Below are 19,210 nucleotides of genomic sequence, written 5' to 3' on the forward strand. Positions count from 1 at the left end.
TGTGATATTAAAAATTGTTTTTATCAGTATTATGTCACCTTGTCATTCTTTAATATATTTCTTTTCTTACTTTTGCAAACTGTTGTTCAATTATTTCGAGTTAATTGGTATTGTTACATTGTTCGTGTTATCAAATGGATAAAAAGCATAGTTTGAGAACATGTGTTCCTCTATGTTCAATGCAAGTCAATTTATAGGATGCCTATGTTTGTAAATGACCATCAGCTTTGTTAGACACATTTCTACAATTACACTTAGAAACGTATAAAACTCCGTTACTACAGAAACTGCATATCGTGATAAAATTGAAGATCTTTATCGTTATACTACTAAATTAAGAAGTAAAATATTCCGAGAAAGCAGACACCGCGTCATGGATGTACAGTGCATTTCTTCCTGTCATATTCTGCGAGTATCCCTTTCATTGGTGCTAATTTCTTCATTCAAAGAATTAAAATTTTCACCAAGTAGAAGCTCTTCAATCTCGCGATATGTTTTTCCTCCCGTTTCCGGTACCCATACTAACATCATCACTAATGCAATTAAGCATGATATCCAGAAGAACGCATAATTCTCAAACACTCCTATATTATCGGTAATCACTTGAGTCAGTTCCGACGCGGTAAAACCAATTATACCATCGAAAATCACAACGATGGCACCAACAATGCCTTTTAGTTTCGTAGGAAATAAGTCGCATAGGAAAACGTTGGGTAATACACCTAAACCAATGTGAAACACTCCTTGATACAAAAGAAAATGGGAAATGGGAATAAAAGACATGACGGAATCGATAGACCTACGTTTAGGTGAGTAAAAATAGAATGTTAAAAGAAACGATATATAAATCGTCCCAGTCGCAGACAGAATTAAAAGTTTTCTTCTTCCACACGAATCCACTCTTAATGCGATTAAATAGCCAGATAAAAGGCGGATAAGCTCCATACAAATCATCACGCTATATCCAAGTATAGAGGTCGCATTTCTGCTAATGATATCTTGCACGTACTGCGTAGCGGTGAAGTTTCCGCTAAGATGTTGAGCCATTATCAAGCCAAGCATGATAAACAGAGCTTTCCTGTTGGGTCGTTGTAGTATTGCTCGCAGCTTTTCTAAACAGGTATATTTAGTTAAATCCATGTATGGCTCAGATATGTCCGTTGATGCTCGAGAATCCACTCTGGATTGGGTGCGCAAATCGCTTCTGGCTCGTGAGTGTAATTCGCTTCTCGTTTCTGGGAGTATTTGGCTGGTGGATGGTCGGTGTATTTGGCTTGTGGATGCTTGGTGTATTTCGCATGTGGGGTTTGGGTGTATTCCTCTTGTGGTTTCTGAGAGTATTTCACTTCTGGTTTCTGGGTGTATTTCGCTTGTGGTTTCTGGGTGTGTTTCGCTAGTTGCTTCTGGGTGTATTTCGCTTGTTGCTTCTGGGTGTATTTCGCTGGTTGCTTCTTGGTGTATTCCGCTTATGGTTTCTGGGTGTATTTCTCTTGTGATTTCTGGAGGTATTTCGCTTGTGGATGGTCGGTGTATTTGGCTTGTGGATGGTCGGTGTATTTCGTTTGTGGTTTCTGTGTGTATTTCTCTTGTGGTTTCTGGGAGTATTTCGCTTGTGGTTTCCGGGTGTATACCGCTTGTGGTTTCTGGGTGTGTTTCGCTTGTTGCTTCTGCGTGTATTTCGCTTGTTTCTTCTGGGTGTACTTCGCTTGTTGCTTCTTGGTGTATTCCGCTTGTTGCTTCTGGGTGTATTTCTCTTGTGATTTCTGGAGGTATTTCGCTTGTGGATGGTCGGTTTATTTGGCTTGTGGATGGTCGGGGTATATCGTTTGTGGTTTCTGGGAGTATTTCGCTTGTGGTTTCTGGGTGTATTTCGCTTGTTGCTTCTGGATGCTTTTCGCTTGTGGATGCTTGGTGTTTTTCGCATGTGGGGTCTGGGTGTATTTGGCTTGTCGGGGGCCGGTGTATTTGGCTAGTGGATGGTCGGTGCAAGTCGCTTGCGGATTGTGACTGCAATTCGCGCGTGGTTTGGAGTGGTAGTCCGTGCGAGTCGCGCGAGTTTTCTACGCGTAATTCGCCCGTGGCTTGTGTACGTATTTCGCATTTGAATTTTGAGTGTACTGAGGGTATGGATTGTGAGTGTGAGTCGCTACTGGATGGTAAGTTTAAATCGGACGTGGCTTCTGTCCCTACTACTTCCCGTGTGGGTTCTGATTGTGTTTCGCGTATAGATTGTGAGGGTAAATTGCTTCTGTACGGTGGGGATAAATCTCTATATGATGGTGGGGGGAAAAGGGTACTGTACGGTGGGGGTAAATCGCCACCTGATGAGGCGGGCAAATTAATACTGAACGGTGGGGGTAAATCTCTCCTGGATTGTTGGTGTAATCCGTATCTGGCTTCAGCGCGTAGAGCACGTAGTTCAACTCTCACTTGATCAGGATATTCGATGCCTTTGTAATATGCTATCGACTTGCATGCTTGCTCCTTTTTACCTTTTGCCACCAAGAAATACGGAGTTTCGCGTATGTATATGAGCGGCAAGATGGATATAGCGGATATTCCTGCAAGAGCCAACAGGTGTGACGTGTACGTCAGACCGAGTCCTTGAATGTAGGCTACTAGTGACCCGAAATATACGTTCGTTGCGATTAGAGTACCCAGGCGTCCTCTGAGTTTGATGTCGGCAACTTCTGACAGGAACATGGGATTTATCGTGCGGGCAATACCAACGCCTATACCGAGAATCCCTCTGGCAAAGTATAGCATTCGCACAGAAGTTGCGAAGTATATGTGGAGCCAGCCTAAGGTGAACACTATGCTGCATGCAATAAGGCAGTATTTACGACCGATGCGATCGGCCAAGTGCGCAGTCAGAAGTGAACCGATCATTGAACTAAGTACTGTCAAAGAAACGCTCCATGAATATTCGTCGTGTGTTAACCTTAGCGGCACGTCGCCGATTCCAGTTGTTAGAGGGAGAAATGATGAGTTTGTCCATCCGTAGACTGTACCCACCAAGCACATGGTTATCGTTCCTGGAATGAGAAACAGTTAATGCTATATATAGCATATGTTAATGGTAGTGCGGTCGTCTCATAATTACACTGCATATATGTTTGGAAATTTGAACTTTTAACATATACTGTTAATATATTTATAATCAATACATACCGGAGGCTATAAGTAAATGAACTCTGCGCGATGTTAGCACGAATGCTTTCCGCTAGTTTTATTTCTTAGCTATTTTAATATTTATCTGTTAATCAATTCGCATTATATGTGCATTAAGTAAAATACTACGTGAAGTAAAATTTATTAGAGACTTGCGATAAGTATAGTTGTATTTATGTGTAATAATGTACATTTTTTTGCTTTCAGATTTCTCATAAATATATAAAAGTCCGCACTTGGTTCATGATATAACAAAGCATCAGTGCGATGAATATCTGAATCGAAATGTCAAATTTATCGTAATGTAGGATGAAATAGAAGTGCAACTTTAAACGATGGTACGCAAGTCAATATCAATAAGAAATAATTTAGGAACATCACTATGAAACATCAATTCGAGGGAGGAAAGGAAATTGCATTCTGCGTATTAAAATTACAGATAAGTACTTGACGTATTTTCAAGAGTGAAAACTAACCGGAAATACATGCCAGAAATCGCCGGCCTGGTGCGTCGCAGATACTAGGACATTTCCATAGCGAAAATAAACCGACACGATTTGAACCTCCGCCCTCAGGCGAGTGCACAGGAGAGATCCTGGGACCCTGGAAAACAGATACCTTTGTTAAGAATAGAAATCATAATTCTATTCTAATTAGATAGTGTAATTAAACTTATGAGCGAATACCACACCACGGAAAAGATATCAAGAAGTATTTAAATATTAACCTTATTTCAACATTTATTCTTTCTCCTATCTTAATTGAAATACAATTTATGATATTTCTGTCAACAGCATTGAAATATTCTTGATGTTCTTTGATGTTATTAAAGATAAAAGACGTACTTGAGTTTTTCACTGACGTTTGCTAATGGTTATTTGTGCATTTGAAAACTTTCTTCTACAATCTTTTCCTTTGAGTATCCTCCAAATCAATGATAATTTCAGAGGTTTTTATATGTTTCTTAAATATCTTTTCTAAATAATGAAATATATTAACATGTATAGATAATACCGAAGAACCGTTTGAACCTTCGAATATGATTCGATATTTATAAGACGTAACAGCTTTAAGCTTTGAACTTTATGTTTTGGTGGGTCGTGACAGTTTGATTCAGGCTGAAAGATTCAAAATTTTAAATGATCACGATCGATCAAGACGCAAGGTCAAAGATTTAAGATTATTGTGACTTTTAAATATCGAATCATACTCGAAGGTTCAGACGGTTCTTTGGTATTATCGACACGATATGTTAATACATTTCATTATGTGCCAAAACTTTAAATAGAGACGTAGGAATCAAAATTTTAATTGCTATGGATTCGTCTCTGTTATTTGGAAATAAAAGAATAATAGTTAAATTCCCTGAAAATAGGTATCTCAAACGGACGCTTTTTTTATATTCTTATTCAATTAGAATTTGTTACTCTGCGATATTTAATTTCTAATGGTTTATTTCAAAAATATATATTGTATAATCATATTAACTGCTTACCGTCCTACGCTGGGACATGTTGCCAAAAATAAGTACTTTTACGCAATTATATAATCACGATAGATTTTCAATAATTCAATTCGTAGATTCCAATTCACTTATAATTATTTAAAAAATGCACGAATGGTCTTGGGTAGTTATCTATCGCAAAAAAAGAACAACTGTAAGAAACCCTTATACTGAATCTCGTGATTTACAGATTTCGTATTGATTTGTTCGATTTACACGACTGTCACAACCATACTGGGTACTTCTGGGGCTACTTCCCCTTTACATACATTATTTACAGACATTATTTCAACACATAAACACTTCTAATTCTCCTTGTTATATCTTTAAATGTAACGAATTAATTTTAAATATTTCGACATAGGAACAATAATATTTTTGTACTTATTATATCTAGGAAACGTCCTAATTATAATGTTAGAACAGTCGAATGCCAACTAGTATATGATACGTATTTCCTATAATGTAAAAATTAAAATCAGCAAAAATAATTGCACAGCTTTGACTATTATATATTTTTGTTTCATTTGCTACATCGGCTACGTTGCGATCATAATGCAGCATTTGAATTATCTGTAATTTCTTGAAGCATAGGTTCCTCTTTCGCGGCAACTCTTTTTCTCGTTACTTTCGCTCTATTTCGATGTTTCCCACTGCAACTGTCGTATTTTCTACGATCTCTCACGCGTCGAAACACTTCTTCGTTTGAAATTTCCTCAGTAGAGAAACGCTTCGCCCAAATCATTTTCCCTCCATGCATCTGCATCTCCGTGCACACGGTACTCTTGCATCGTATCTATAATTTCTGTGAATGTGTACAGTATTGCTCGATTCCTTATGCACTCGTCCCAATTATATCGAATAAGATTGCGTTCAGACTCACGACTCAAAGAATCATGGGACTCTTGTATACATTGGCTTTGAGCTATTGAGTATGAAACTAAATGATTGCGGATTTTGTCATTCGGTGGTTTTGAGTGCATAGATTATTTTTTATTATTAAAATATCCAACCTTTACTTGCAGAAGTTTCCTCTTCATTTTCAATATCGAGTACCCTTTTCAGATAATTACAATCGTCGCGACGCAGCGTTATGAATCGTAGGGAGCATGAAAAACACTGATATTTTTCGATGTCGGTATTTCAGAACACGCGACACAGAGTCCCATGTATTGTCACGTCTAGTCGCGTTTTTATAATAGGGAATGTGTGAAATCTCGATACATATACAAATTATCATCTGACAGAGAATTATAATATAACTGTTATTTAGTTTTAGGTTTAACTCGATCTTTACTTTCAGTTTTAAATTTCCGCTTCGATCGTTCTTATAGATGTTTTTGTTGTTTGTTTTTCATAACGATCAAAGAACTAATATTTTGCAAATGAATGGCAAAAAAGGATTTGTCCGAATTCTTTTATGCAAAACCAGTAATATTTTGGGAAAGAGAAGGGGTTATGGTACCGTGGAGGAGATTGTCCCTATTCAGAGTACTTTACCCAGTGATCTCGGTTGTTTTCTTACCATTTTAATATCGTTCTCGACTTAACCGATCTAGCATGACGCAGGTTTAGGACCTTAGCGGTATTTGGTATTACAGTTGAGTCGTCTTCATTCCGACTCCTTTAATTAATTTCCACTAGGGGTGTCTGTAATAAATTCGTCTATAATATGACTTAAATAAAATAGAACATTCAATATCTTGTTTGTGATTTTATACATAGATAGCAATGTTTCCATGTTTCTTGTAGCTTTTTAATAAGGAAGATAATTGTTCAAAAGATATACAATAAATACATAATTGTTGATAGACAAAACATTATAAAATTGTCGATATTTATTTTTTCGCGTCAAGTATCGTATATTAAAGGTAGGAAATATTATAAATTTCTGAAGTGAGCACTATTATTATAGCCATTATTTACTGAAGAAAACATTCAACAGTTCGATGGAATTTCTATTGGACAAGGTTAGGTATTTATCACTATGTTATGATAGAGTAATTACTGTAATATTCGAACTGACATATTCAAATATTTTTCAGTAATAACTATAATATAACGCCGAAGAGTCCATGTCTTAAACATATATAATTGTACATGTATATACATATCCTTATCAGCGACAAACACAATGTAATATAAGTACTTATTAGGAATTCGTTATTTTAATTATATTACATTATTTTTGGCATAAATACTGATTTTTCAGCATACAATTGTATGCTGCAAATTATATATTGCATACAAAAAATAACAACATAGATAACAGCTGAGATATAAAAAATTGTTCTTATCAGTATTATGTCACCTTGTCCTTTTCTAAAATATTACTTTTCTTACTTTTGCAAACTGTTGTTCAATTATCTCCAGTTAATTGGTATTGTTACATTGTTCGTGTTATGAAATGGATAAAAACTTTAGTTTGAGAACATGTGTTCCTCTAAGTTCAATGCAAGTCAATTTATACAATACATATGTTTGTAAATGACCACTACCTTTGTTAGACACAATTCTAAAATTACACGTACAAACGAATAGAACTCCGTTACTACAGAAATTGCATATCGTGATAAAATTGTAGATCTTTATCGTTATACTAATAAAAATGAGAAATATAATATTCCGAGTAAGTAGACACCGTGCCACGGACGTACGGTTCAGTTTTTTCTTGTCATATTCTACGACCATCCATTTCATCGGTGCTATCTTCTTCACTCGATGAATTCACATTTTCATCAACTAGAAGCGCTTCAATCTCGCGATATGTTTTTCCTCTTGTATCTGGTACCCATATGTTCGTCATCAGAAATGCCACAAAGCATAATGTCGTGTAGATCTTGTAATTTATAGACGATCCTATATTATCGGCAATCACTTGAGTCAGTTTCGACACGGTAAAGCCAATTATACCATCGAAAATCACAACGATGGCAGCAACAAAGCCTATCAGTTTCGTAGGAAATAAATCGCATAGGAAAACATTGGGTAACGTACCTAATCCAATTTGAAACACTACTTGATACAAAATTAAATGGATAAGGGCATATGTAGGGTTGTCGAAATCGCCAGACTTTTGTTCAGGTTTGAAAACATAAAATGATAAAACAAACGATACATAAGACATCGAAAACGTAGACAGAATCAGAAGTTTTCTTGCTCCACAGCAATTCACTGTGAACGCGGTTAAATAGCTAGATACAAGGCAGATAACATCGACACAAATCAACGCGTTGTATCCACCGATGGAGGCCCTTTTTCTGTTAATGAAATTTTGCAGGTACTGCGTAGCGGTCAATTTTGCGCTAAGATGTTGTGTCATGATCAAGCAAAGCACGATAAACAGAGCTTTCCTGTTGGGTCGTCGTAGTATTGCTCGCAGCTTTTCTAAACAGGTATATTTAGTTAAATCCATGTATGGCTCAGATATGTCCGTTGATGCTCGTGTATGCACTCTGGTTTGTGTGTGTAAATCGCTTCTGGCTTGTGAGTGTAATTCGCTTCTCCTTTCCGGGAGTATTTGGCTGGTGGATGGTCGGTGTATTTGGCTTGTGGATGCTTGGTGTATTTCGCATGTGGGGTCTGGGTGTATTTGGCTTGTCGGGGGCCGGTGTATTTGGCTAGTGGATGGTCGGTGCAAGTCGCTTGCGGACTGTGAGTGTAATTCGCGCGTGGTTTGGAATGGTAATCCGGGCGAGACGCGCGAGTATTCTACGCGTAATTCGCCCGTGGCTTGTGTACGTATTTCGCATTTGAATTTTGAGTGTACTGAGGGTATGGATTGTGAGTGTGAGTCGCTACTGGATGGTAAGTTTAAATCGGACGTGGCTTCTGTCCCTACTACTTCCCGTGTGGGTTCTGAGTGTGTTTCGCGTATAGATTGTGAGGGTAAATTGCTTCTGTACGGTGGGGATAAATCTCTATATGATGGTGGGGGGAAAAGGATACTGTACGGTGGGGGTAAATCTCTAGTTGATGGTGAGGGCAAATTGATACTGTACGGTGGGGTTAAATCTCTCCTGGATTCTTGGTGTATTCCGTATCTGGCTTGTGCGCGCAGAGCACGTAGTTCGACTTTTACTTGGTCAGGATCTTCGATGCCTTTGTAATATGCTATCGACCTGCAGGCTCGCTCCTTTTTACCTTTTGCCACCAAGAAATACGGAGTTTCGCGTAAGCACATGAGCGGCAAGATGGATATAGCGGATATTCCTGCAAGAGCCAGCAGGTGTGACGTGTACGTCAGCGAGGGTCCAGTAACGTAGGTTAGAAGTGACCCGAAATATACGTTCGCTGCGATTAGAGTACTCAAGTGTCCTCTTTGTTTGATGTCGGCGACTTCTGACACGAACATGGGATTTATCGTGCGGGCAATACCGACGCCTATACCGAGTATCCCTCTGGCAATGTATAGCTCTGGCACAGAATTTGCGGTGTACATGTAGAGCCAGCCAATGGCGAACACTAAGCTGCATACAATCAGGCAGTATTTACGACCGATGCGATCGGCCAACTGCACAGCCAGAAGTGAACCGATCATTGAACTAAGTACTGTCAAAGAAACGCTCCATGAATATTCGTCGTGTGTTAACCTTAGCGGCACGTCGCCGATTCCACTTGTTAGAGGGACAAATGAAGTGTTTGTCCATCCGTAGACTGTACCGACCATGGCCATGGTTAGGGTTGCTGAAATGAGAAACAAGTAATGCTATATATAGCACATGTTAATTGTAGTGCGGTCGTTTTAAAATTACACTGCATATATTTATGGAAATTTGTACTTTTAACTTATACTGTTAATATATTTATAATCAATACATACCACAGGCTATAAGTAAATGAACTCTGCGCGATGTTAGCACGAATGATTTTCGCTAGTTTTATTTCCTAGCTATTTTATTATTTCTCTGTTAATTAATTCGCTTTATATGTGCATTAAGTAATATACTACGTGAAGTAAAATTTGTTAAAGAATTGCGATAGGTCTAGGTATACTAATGTGTAATAATGAACATTTCTTTGCTTTCAGATTTCTCATAAATATATAAAAGTCCACACTCCGTTTATGATATAACAAAGCATCAGTGCGATGAATATCTGAATCGTAATGTTAAATTTATCATAATGTAGGATGGAATAGAAATGCAACTTTAAACGATGGTACGCAAGTCAATATCAATAAGAAATAATTTAGGAACATCACTATGAAACATCAATTCGAGGGTGGAAAGGAAATTGCATTCTGCGTATTAAAATTACAGATAAGTACTTGACGTATTTTCAAGAGTGAAAACTAACCGGAAATACATGCCAGAAATCGCCGGCCTGGTGCGTCGCAGATACTAGGACATTTCCATAGCGAAAATAAACCGACACGATTTGAACCTCCGCCCTCAGGCGAGTGCACAGGAGAGATCCTGGGACCCTGGAAAACAGATACCTTTGTTAAGAATAGAAATCATAATTCTATTCTAATTAGATAGTGTAATTAAACTTATGAGCGAATACCACACCACGGAAAAGATATCAAGAAGTATTTAAATATTAACCTTATTTCAACATTTATTCTTTCTCCTATCTTAATTGAAATACAATTTATGATATTTCTGTCAACAGCATTGAAATATTCTTGATGTTCTTTGATGTTATTAAAGATAAAAGACGTACTTGAGTTTTTCACTGACGTTTGCTAATGGTTATTTGTGCATTTGAAAACTTTCTTCTACAATCTTTTCCTTTGAGTATCCTCCAAATCAATGATAATTTCAGAGGTTTTTATATGTTTCTTAAATATCTTTTCTAAATAATGAAATATATTAACATGTATAGATAATACCGAAGAACCGTTTGAACCTTCGAATATGATTCGATATTTATAAGACGTAACAGCTTTAAGCTTTGAACTTTATGTTTTGGTGGGTCGTGACAGTTTGATTCAGGCTGAAAGATTCAAAATTTTAAATGATCACGATCGATCAAGACGCAAGGTCAAAGATTTAAGATTATTGTGACTTTTAAATATCGAATCATACTCGAAGGTTCAGACGGTTCTTTGGTATTATCGACACGATATGTTAATACATTTCATTATGTGCCAAAACTTTAAATAGAGACGTAGGAATCAAAATTTTAATTGCTATGGATTCGTCTCTGTTATTTGGAAATAAAAGAATAATAGTTAAATTCCCTGAAAATAGGTATCTCAAACGGACGCTTTTTTTATATTCTTATTCAATTAGAATTTGTTACTCTGCGATATTTAATTTCTAATGGTTTATTTCAAAAATATATATTGTATAATCATATTAACTGCTTACCGTCCTACGCTGGGACATGTTGCCAAAAATAAGTACTTTTACGCAATTATATAATCACGATAGATTTTCAATAATTCAATTCGTAGATTCCAATTCACTTATAATTATTTAAAAAATGCACGAATGGTCTTGGGTAGTTATCTATCGCAAAAAAAGAACAACTGTAAGAAACCCTTATACTGAATCTCGTGATTTACAGATTTCGTATTGATTTGTTCGATTTACACGACTGTCACAACCATACTGGGTACTTCTGGGGCTACTTCCCCTTTACATACAGTCGACATTATTTCAACACATAAACACTTCTAATTCTCCTTGTTATATGTTTAAATGTAACGAATTAATTTTAAATATTCCGACATAGGAACAATAATATTTTTGTACTTATTGTATCTAGGAAATATCCTAATTGTAATGTTATAACAGTCGAATGCCAACTATTATATGGTACGTATTTCCTATAATATAAAAATTGAAATGAGCGAAAATAATTGCACAGCTTCGACTATTAGTCATTTTTGTTCTATGTTGCTACATCAGCTACGTTGCGATCATAATCCAGTATTTGAATTATCTTGAATTTCTTGGAGCATAGCTTTCTTTATCGCGGCAAGTCTTGTTCTCTTTACTTTCGCTGTATTTCGACGTTTCCCACTTCAACTGTCGTATTTTCTACGATCTCTCAGGCATCGAAACACTTCTTCGTTTGAAATTTCCTCAGTAGAGAATCGCTTCGCCCAAATCATTTTCCCTCCATGCATCTGCATCTCCGTGCACACGGTACTCTTGCATCGTATCTATAATTTCTGTGAATGTGTACAGTATTGCTCGATTCCTTATGCACTCGTCCCAATTATATCGAATAAGATTGCGTTCAGACTCACGACTCAAAGAATCATCGGACTCTTGTATACATTGGCTTTGAGCTATTGAGTATGAAACTAAATGATTGCGGATTTTGTCATTCGGTGGTTTTGAGTGCATAGATTATTTTTTATTATTAAAATATCCAACCTTTACTTGCAGAAGTTTCCTCTTTATTATCATTTTTTTTGTTTTCATTAGCGAGTAGCCTTTTCAGATAATTACAATCGTCGCGACGCAGCGTTAAGAATTTTAGGGAGCATGAAAAACACTGTTATTTTTCCATGTCGGTATTTCAGAACACGCGACACAGAATCCCATGTATTGTTACTTCTAGTCGCGCTTTTATAATAGGGAATGTGTGAAATATCGATACATATACAAATTACCATCTGACAGAGAATTATAATATAACTGTTATTTAGTTTTAGGTTTAACTCGATCTTTACATTCAGTTTTAAATTTCCGCTTCGATCGTTCTTAAAGATGTTTTTGTTGTTTGTTTTTCATAACGATCAAAGAACTAATATTTTGCAAATAAATGGCAAGAAAGAATTTGTCCGAATTCTTTTATACAAAATGAGTAATATTTTTGAAACAGGAGGGGCCATGTTACCGTGAAAGATGAAAGTTGCTATTCAGTGTACTTTACCCAGTGAACTCCAAGGTTTTCTTACCATGTTAAAATCGTTCTCGACGTAACCGATCTAGCATGACGCAGGTTCAGGACCTTAGCGGTATTTGGTATTACAGTTGAGTCGTCTTCATTCCGACTCCTTTAATTAATTTCCACTAGGGGTGTCTGTAATAAATTCGTCTATAATATGACTTAAATAAAATAGAACATTCAATATCTTGTTTGTGATTTTATACATAGATAGCAATGTTTCCATGTTTCTTGTAGCTTTTTAATAAGGAAGATAATTGTTCAAAAGATATACAATAAATACATAATTGTTGATAGACAAAACATTATAAAATTGTCGATATTTATTTTTTCACGTCAAGTATCGTATATTAAAGGTAGGAAATATTATAAATTTCTGAAGTGAGCACTATTATTATAGCCATTATTTACTGAAGATAACATTCAACGGTTCGATGGAATTTCTATTGGACAAGGTTAGGTATTTATCACTATGTTATAATACAGTAATTACTGTAATCGAACTGACATATGCAAATATTTTTCAGTAATAACTATATTATAACGCCGAAGAGATCATGTCTTACATATATATATAATTGCATATGCATATACATATGCTTATCAGCGACAACCACAATGTAATATAAGTAGTTATTATCAATGTGTTATGTTAATTATATTCTATTATTTTCTCTATAGATACTGCCTTCTTCAACATACCTGCTGTTTATTGTGACAATATTAGCATATGTATATGTTTTATACATATGTTATATATTGCAACACAAAAAATAACAGCATAGGTAACAGCTGTGATATTAAAAATTGTTCTTATCAGTATTATGTCACCTTGTCATTCTTTAATATATTACTTTTCTTACTTTTGCAAACTGTTGTTCAATTATTTCGAGTTAATCGGTATTGTTACATTGTTCGTGTTATCAAATGGATAAAAAGTATAGTTTGAGAACATGTGTTCCTCTATGTTCAATGCAAGTCAATTTATAGGATGCCTATGTTTGTAAATGACCATCAGCTTTGTTAGACACATTTCTACAATTACACTTAGAAACGTATAAAACTCCGTTACTACAGAAACTGCATATCGTGATAAAATTGAAGATCTTTATCGTTATACTACTAAATTAAGAAGTAAAATATTCCGAGAAAGTAGACACCGCGTCATGGATGTACAGTGCATTTCTTCCTGTCATATTCTACGAGTATCCCTTTCATTGGTGCTAATTTCTTCATTCAAAGAATTAAAATTTTCACCAAGTAGAAGCTCTTCAATCTCGCGATATGTTTTTCCTCCCGTTTCCGGTACCCATACAAACATCATCACTAATGCAATTAAGCATGATATCCAGAAGAACGCATAATTCTCAAACACTCCTATATTATCGGTAATCACTTGAGTCAGTTTCGACGCGGTAAAACCAATTATACCATCGAAAATCACAACGATGGCACCAACAATGCCTTTTAGTTTCGTAGGAAATAAGTCGCATAGGAAAACGTTGGGTAATACACCTAAACCAATGTGAAATACTACTTGATACAAAATAAAATGGGAAATGGGAAGAAAAGACATGGCGGAATCGATAGACCTACGTTTAGGTGAGTAAAAATAGAATGTTAAAAGAAACGATATATAAATCGTCCCAGTCGCAGACAGAATTAAAAGTTTTCTTCTTCCACACGAATCCACTCCTAATGCGATTAAATAGCCAGATAAAAGGCGGATAAGCTCCATACAAATCATCACGCTATATCCAAGTATAGAGGTCGCATTTCTGCTAATGATATCTTGCACGTACTGCGTAGCCGTGAAGTTTCCGCTAAGATGTTGAGCCATTATCAAGCCAAGCATGATAAACAGAGCTTTCCTGTTGCGTCGTTGTAGTATAGCTCGCAGCTTTTCTAAACAGGTATATTTAGTTAAATCCATGTATGGCTCAGATATGTCCGTTGATGCTCGAGAATCCACTCTGGATTGGGTGCGCAAATCGCTTCTGGCTCGTGAGTGTAATTCGCTTCTCGTTTCTGGGAGTATTTGGCTGATGGGTGGTCGGTGTATTTGGCTTGTGGATGGTCGGTATATTTCGTTTGTGGTTTCAGGGTGCATTTCGCTTGTGGTTTCTGGGTGTATTTCGCTTGTGGTTTCTGGGTGTGTTTCGCTAGTTGCTTCTGGGTGTATTTCGCTTGTTGCTTCTTGGTGTATTCCGCTTATGGTTTCTGGGTGTATTTCTCTTGTGATTTCTGGAGTTATTTCGCTGGTGGATGGTCGGTGTATTTCGTTTGTGGTTTCTGGGAGTATTTCGCTTGTGGTTTCTGGGTGTATTTCGCTTGTTGCTTCTGGAAACTTTTCGCTTGTGGATGCTTGGTGTTTTTCGCATGTGGGGTCTGGGTGTATTTGGCTTCTCGGGGGCCGGTGTATTTGGCTAGTGGATGGTCGATGCAAGTCGCTTGCGGATTGTGAGTGTAATTCGCGCGTGGTTTGGAGTGGTAGTCCGTGCGAGACGCGCGAGTATTCTACGCGTAATTCGCCCGTGGCTTGTGTACGTACTTCGCATTTGAATTTTGAGTGTACTGAGGTTATGGATTGTGAGTGTGAGTCGCTACTGGATGGTAAGTTTAAATCGGACGTGGCTTCTGTGCCTACTACTTCCCGTGTGGGGTTTGAGTGTGTTTCGCGTATAGATTGTGAGGGTAAATTGCTTCTGTACGGTGGGGGTAAATCTCTACATGACGGTGGGGGGAAAAGGGTACTGTACGATGGGGGTAAATCGCCACTTGATGACGAGGGCAAATTAATACTGAACGGTGGGGGTAAATCTCTCCTGGATTGTTGGTGTAATCCGTATCTGGCTTCAGCGCGTAGAGCACGTAGTTCTACTCTCACTTGATCAGGATATTCGATGGCGTTGTAATATGCTATCGACTTGCATGCTTGCTCCTTTTTACCTTTTGCCACCAAGAAATACGGAGTTTCGCGTAAGCACATGAGCGGCAAGATGGATATAGCGGATATTCCTGCAAGAGCCAGCAGGTGTGACGTGTACGTCAGCGCGAGTCCTTGAATGTAGGCTACTAGTGACCCGAAATATACGTTCGTTGCGATTAGAGTACCCAGGCGTCCTCTGTGTTTGATGTCGGCAACTTCTGACAGGAACATGGGATTTATCGTGCGGGCAATACCAACGCCTATACCGAGAATCCCTCTGGCAAAGTATAGCATTCGCACAGAAGTTGCGAAGTACATGTGGAGCCAGCCTAAGGTGAACATTATGCTGCATGCAATAAGGCAGTATTTACGACCGATGCGATCGGCCAAGTGCGCAGTCAGAAGTGAACCGATCATTGAACTAAGTACTGTCAAAGAAACGCTCCATGTATATTCGTCGTTTGTTAACCTTAGCGGCATGTCGCCGATTCCAGTTGTTAGAGGGAGAAATGTAGAGTTTGTCCATCCGTAGACTGTACCGACCAAGCACATGGTTATCGTTCCTGGAATGAGAAACAGTTAATGCATATATAACATATAGCATATGTTAATTGTAGTGCAGTCGTTTTATAATTACACTGCGAATATTTACGCAAATTTCTATTTTTAATATATACTACTAATTGTTAGGCAGATGATACATTATACTGTACATGTTAATGTGTGTAAGCGTCAGAGGAAGTTCAGGTCTCACTTAAGACAAAAGACAATTGGTAACAGTTAGAAGAATCTAGAGTAGTATGTTGACAACAAGCGTGCGTGTAAGAAGATAATCGAGGTCTTCAGAGTGTAATATATATGTATAGCTGTTGTGTGTCAATAAAGTAAATTATTTATTTTCCCGAATCCTCTCTATACCTTAACACTAATATACTTATAATTAATACATACCGCAGGCTATAGGTAAATGGATTCTTCGCGATGTTAGCACGAATGCTTTCCACTAGCATTATTTCTTAGCTATTTTATTATTAATCTGTTAATCCATTCGCATTATATGTGCATTAAGTAAAATACTACGTGAAGTAAAATTTGTTAGAGACTTGCGTTAGGTCTATGTATATTAATGTGTAATAATGAACATTTTTTTGCTTTCAGATTTCTCATAAATATATAAAAGTCTGCATTCGGTTTATGATATAATAAAGCATCAGTGCGATGAATATCTGAATCGAAATGTCAAATTTATCGTAATGTAGGATGAAATAGAAGTGCAACTTTAAACGATGGTACGCAAGTCGATACAAGTAAGAAATAATTTAAGAACATCGCTATGAAATATCAATTCGAGGGTGGAAAGGAAATTGCATTCTGCGCATTACAATTACAGATAAGTACTTGACGTATTATCAAGAGTGAAAACTAACCGGAAATACATGCCAGCAATCGCCGGCGTTGTTCGCCGCAGAAACTAGGACATTCCCATGGAAGAAATAAACCGTCAAGATCTGAACCTCCGCCCTCAGGCGAGTGCTCAAGAGAGATCGTGGGAATCTGGAAAACAGATACCTTTGTTAAGAATAGAAATCATAATTCTATTCTAATTAGATAGTGTAATCAAACTTTTGAGCGAATACCAAACCACGGAAAAGATGTCAAGAAGTATTTAAATATTAACCTTATTTCAACATTTATTCTTTCTCCTATCTTAATTGAAATACAATTTATGATGTTTCTGTCAACAGCATTGAAATATTCTTGATGTTCTTTGATGTTATTAAAGATAAAAGACGTACTTGAGTTTTTCACTGACGTTTGCTAATGGTTATTTGTGCTTTTGAAGACTTTCTTCTAGAATCTTTTCCTTTGAGTATCCTCCAAATCAATGATAATTTCAGAGGTTTTTATATGTTTCTTAAATATCTTTTCTAAATAATGAAATATATTAATACGTCGTATAGATAATACCGAAAACCCGTTTGAACCTTCGAGTATGATTCGATATTTATAAGACGTAACAGTTTTAAGCTTTGAACTTTATGTTTTGGTGGGTCGTGACAGTTTGATTCAGGCTGAAAGATTCAAAATTTTAAATGATCACGTTCGATCAAGATTCAGTGTTGAAGATTTAAGATTATTGTGACTTTTAAATATCGAATCATACTCAGACGGTTCTTTGGTATTATCGACAAGATATGCTAATACATTTCATTATGTGCCAAAACTTTTAATCAAGTGGTAGGAATCAAAACTTTAATTGCTATGGATTCGTCTCTGTTATTTGGAAATAACAGAATTATAGTTAAATTCGCTGAAAATAGGTATCACAAACGGACGCTTTTTTTATATTCTCATTCAATTAGAATTTGTTACTCTGCGATATTTAATTTCTAACGGTTTATTTTAAAAATATATATTGTATAATCATATTAACTGCTTACCGTCCTACGCAGGGACATGTTGCCAAAAATAAGTACTTTTACGCAATTATATAATCACGATAGATTTTCAATAATTTAATTTGTAGAATCCAGTTCACTCATAATTATTTAAAAATGCACGAATGATCATGGGTAGTTATCTATTGCAAAAAAAGAACAACTGTAAGAAATCTTTACACTGAATCTCGCGATTTGCGGATTTCGTATTGATTTGTTCGATTTACAAGACTGCCACAACCATACTGGGTACTTCTGGGGCTACTTCCCCTTTACATACATTATTTACAGACATTATTTCAACACATAAACACTTCTAATTCTCCTTGTTATATCTTTAAATGTAACGAATTGATTTTAAATATTCCGACATAGGAACAATAATATTTTTGTACTTATTATATCTAGGAAGTATCCTAATTGTAATGTTAGAACAGTCGAATGCCAACTAGTATATGATACCTTTTTCCTATAATATAAAAATTGAAATGAGCAAAAATAATTGCACAGCTTCGACTATTAGTCATTTTTGTTCTATGTTGCTACATTGGTTACGTTGCGATCATAATCCAGCATTTGAATTATCTTTAATTTCTTGGAGCATAGGTGCCTTCATAGCGGCAATTCTTGTTGTCTTTTCTTTCGCTCTATTTCGACGTTTCCTACTGAAACTGTCGTATTTTCTACGATCTCTCACGCGTCGAAACACTTCTTCGTTTGAAATTTCCTCAGTAGAGAAACGCTTCGCCCAAATCATTTTCCCTCCATGCATCTGCATCTCCGTGCACACGGTACACTTGCATCGTATCTATAATTTCTATGAATGTGTACAGTATTGCTCGATTCCTGGTGCACTCGTCCCAATTATATCGAATAAGATTGCGTTCAGACTCACGACTCAAAGAATCATCGGACTCTTGTATACATTGGCTTTGAGCTATTGAGTATGAAACTAAATGATTGCGGATTTTGTCATTCGGTGGTCTTGAGAGCATAGATTATTTTTTATTATTAAAATATCCAACCTTTACTTGCAGAAGTTTCGTCTTCATTTTCAATAGCGAGTACCCTTTTCAGATAATTACAATCGTCGCGACGCAGCGTTATGAATCGTAGGGAGTATGAAAAACACTGATATTTTTCGATGTCGGTATTTCAGAACACGCGACACAGAGTCCCATGTATTGTCACGTCTAGTCGCGTTTTTATAATAGGGAATGTGTGAAATATCGATACATATACAAATTACCATCTCACAGAGAATTATAATATAACTGTAATTTAGTTTTAGGTTTAACTCGATCTTTACCTTCAGTT

The 19,210-nt window shown here is 36.6% G+C and overlaps 3 protein-coding genes across 3 annotated transcripts; all 3 read right to left on the reverse strand.

Moving 5' to 3' along the window:
- Positions 1-399: 399 nt before the first annotated feature.
- Positions 400-4,684, reverse strand: LOC117242098. Its single transcript, XM_033508493.1, has 4 exons — positions 4,667-4,684; positions 3,648-3,774; positions 2,381-3,035; positions 400-2,284 (listed from the first exon to the last, which is right to left on the reverse strand). Exons 1-4 carry the CDS (start codon positions 4,682-4,684, stop codon positions 400-402), a joined length of 2,685 nt encoding a protein of 894 aa, XP_033364384.1.
- Positions 4,685-7,324: 2,640 nt separating this feature from the next.
- On the reverse strand, positions 7,325-11,010 carry LOC117242102. The gene is made up of 2 exons (XM_033508506.1): positions 10,993-11,010; positions 7,325-9,383 (listed from the first exon to the last, which is right to left on the reverse strand). Exons 1-2 carry the CDS (start codon positions 11,008-11,010, stop codon positions 7,350-7,352), a joined length of 2,052 nt encoding a protein of 683 aa, XP_033364397.1. The 3' UTR covers positions 7,325-7,349.
- Positions 11,011-12,849: 1,839 nt separating this feature from the next.
- On the reverse strand, positions 12,850-17,914 carry LOC117242109. The gene is made up of 3 exons (XM_033508519.1): positions 17,897-17,914; positions 16,883-17,009; positions 12,850-16,018 (listed from the first exon to the last, which is right to left on the reverse strand). The coding sequence occupies exons 1-3, from the start codon at positions 17,912-17,914 to the stop codon at positions 13,719-13,721; spliced, it is 2,445 nt and encodes an 814-aa protein (XP_033364410.1). The 3' UTR covers positions 12,850-13,718.
- Between the last annotated feature and the right edge of the window lie 1,296 nt (positions 17,915-19,210).

The sequence above is a fragment of the Bombus vosnesenskii genome, unplaced genomic scaffold (genome assembly GCF_011952255.1).
Source record: "Bombus vosnesenskii isolate JDL3184/JDL3185 unplaced genomic scaffold, Bvos_JDL3184-5_v1.1 scf7180000013265, whole genome shotgun sequence".
In the NCBI taxonomy this organism is placed as follows: Eukaryota; Metazoa; Arthropoda; class Insecta; order Hymenoptera; family Apidae; genus Bombus; species Bombus vosnesenskii.

Coding starts and splice junctions, on each gene's coding strand:
- LOC117242098 (XM_033508493.1), bottom strand. Junction 3,036..3,647: donor ATTTCTGGCATGTATTTCCG/GTTAGTTTTCAC, acceptor TTCTCATTCCAG/GAACGATAACCATGTGCTTG. Junction 2,285..2,380: donor GAAGCCAGATACGGATTACA/CCAACAATCCAG, acceptor TACCCTTTTCCC/CCCACCATCATATAGAGATT.
- LOC117242109 (XM_033508519.1), bottom strand. Junction 16,019..16,882: donor ATTGCTGGCATGTATTTCCG/GTTAGTTTTCAC, acceptor TTCTCATTCCAG/GAACGATAACCATGTGCTTG.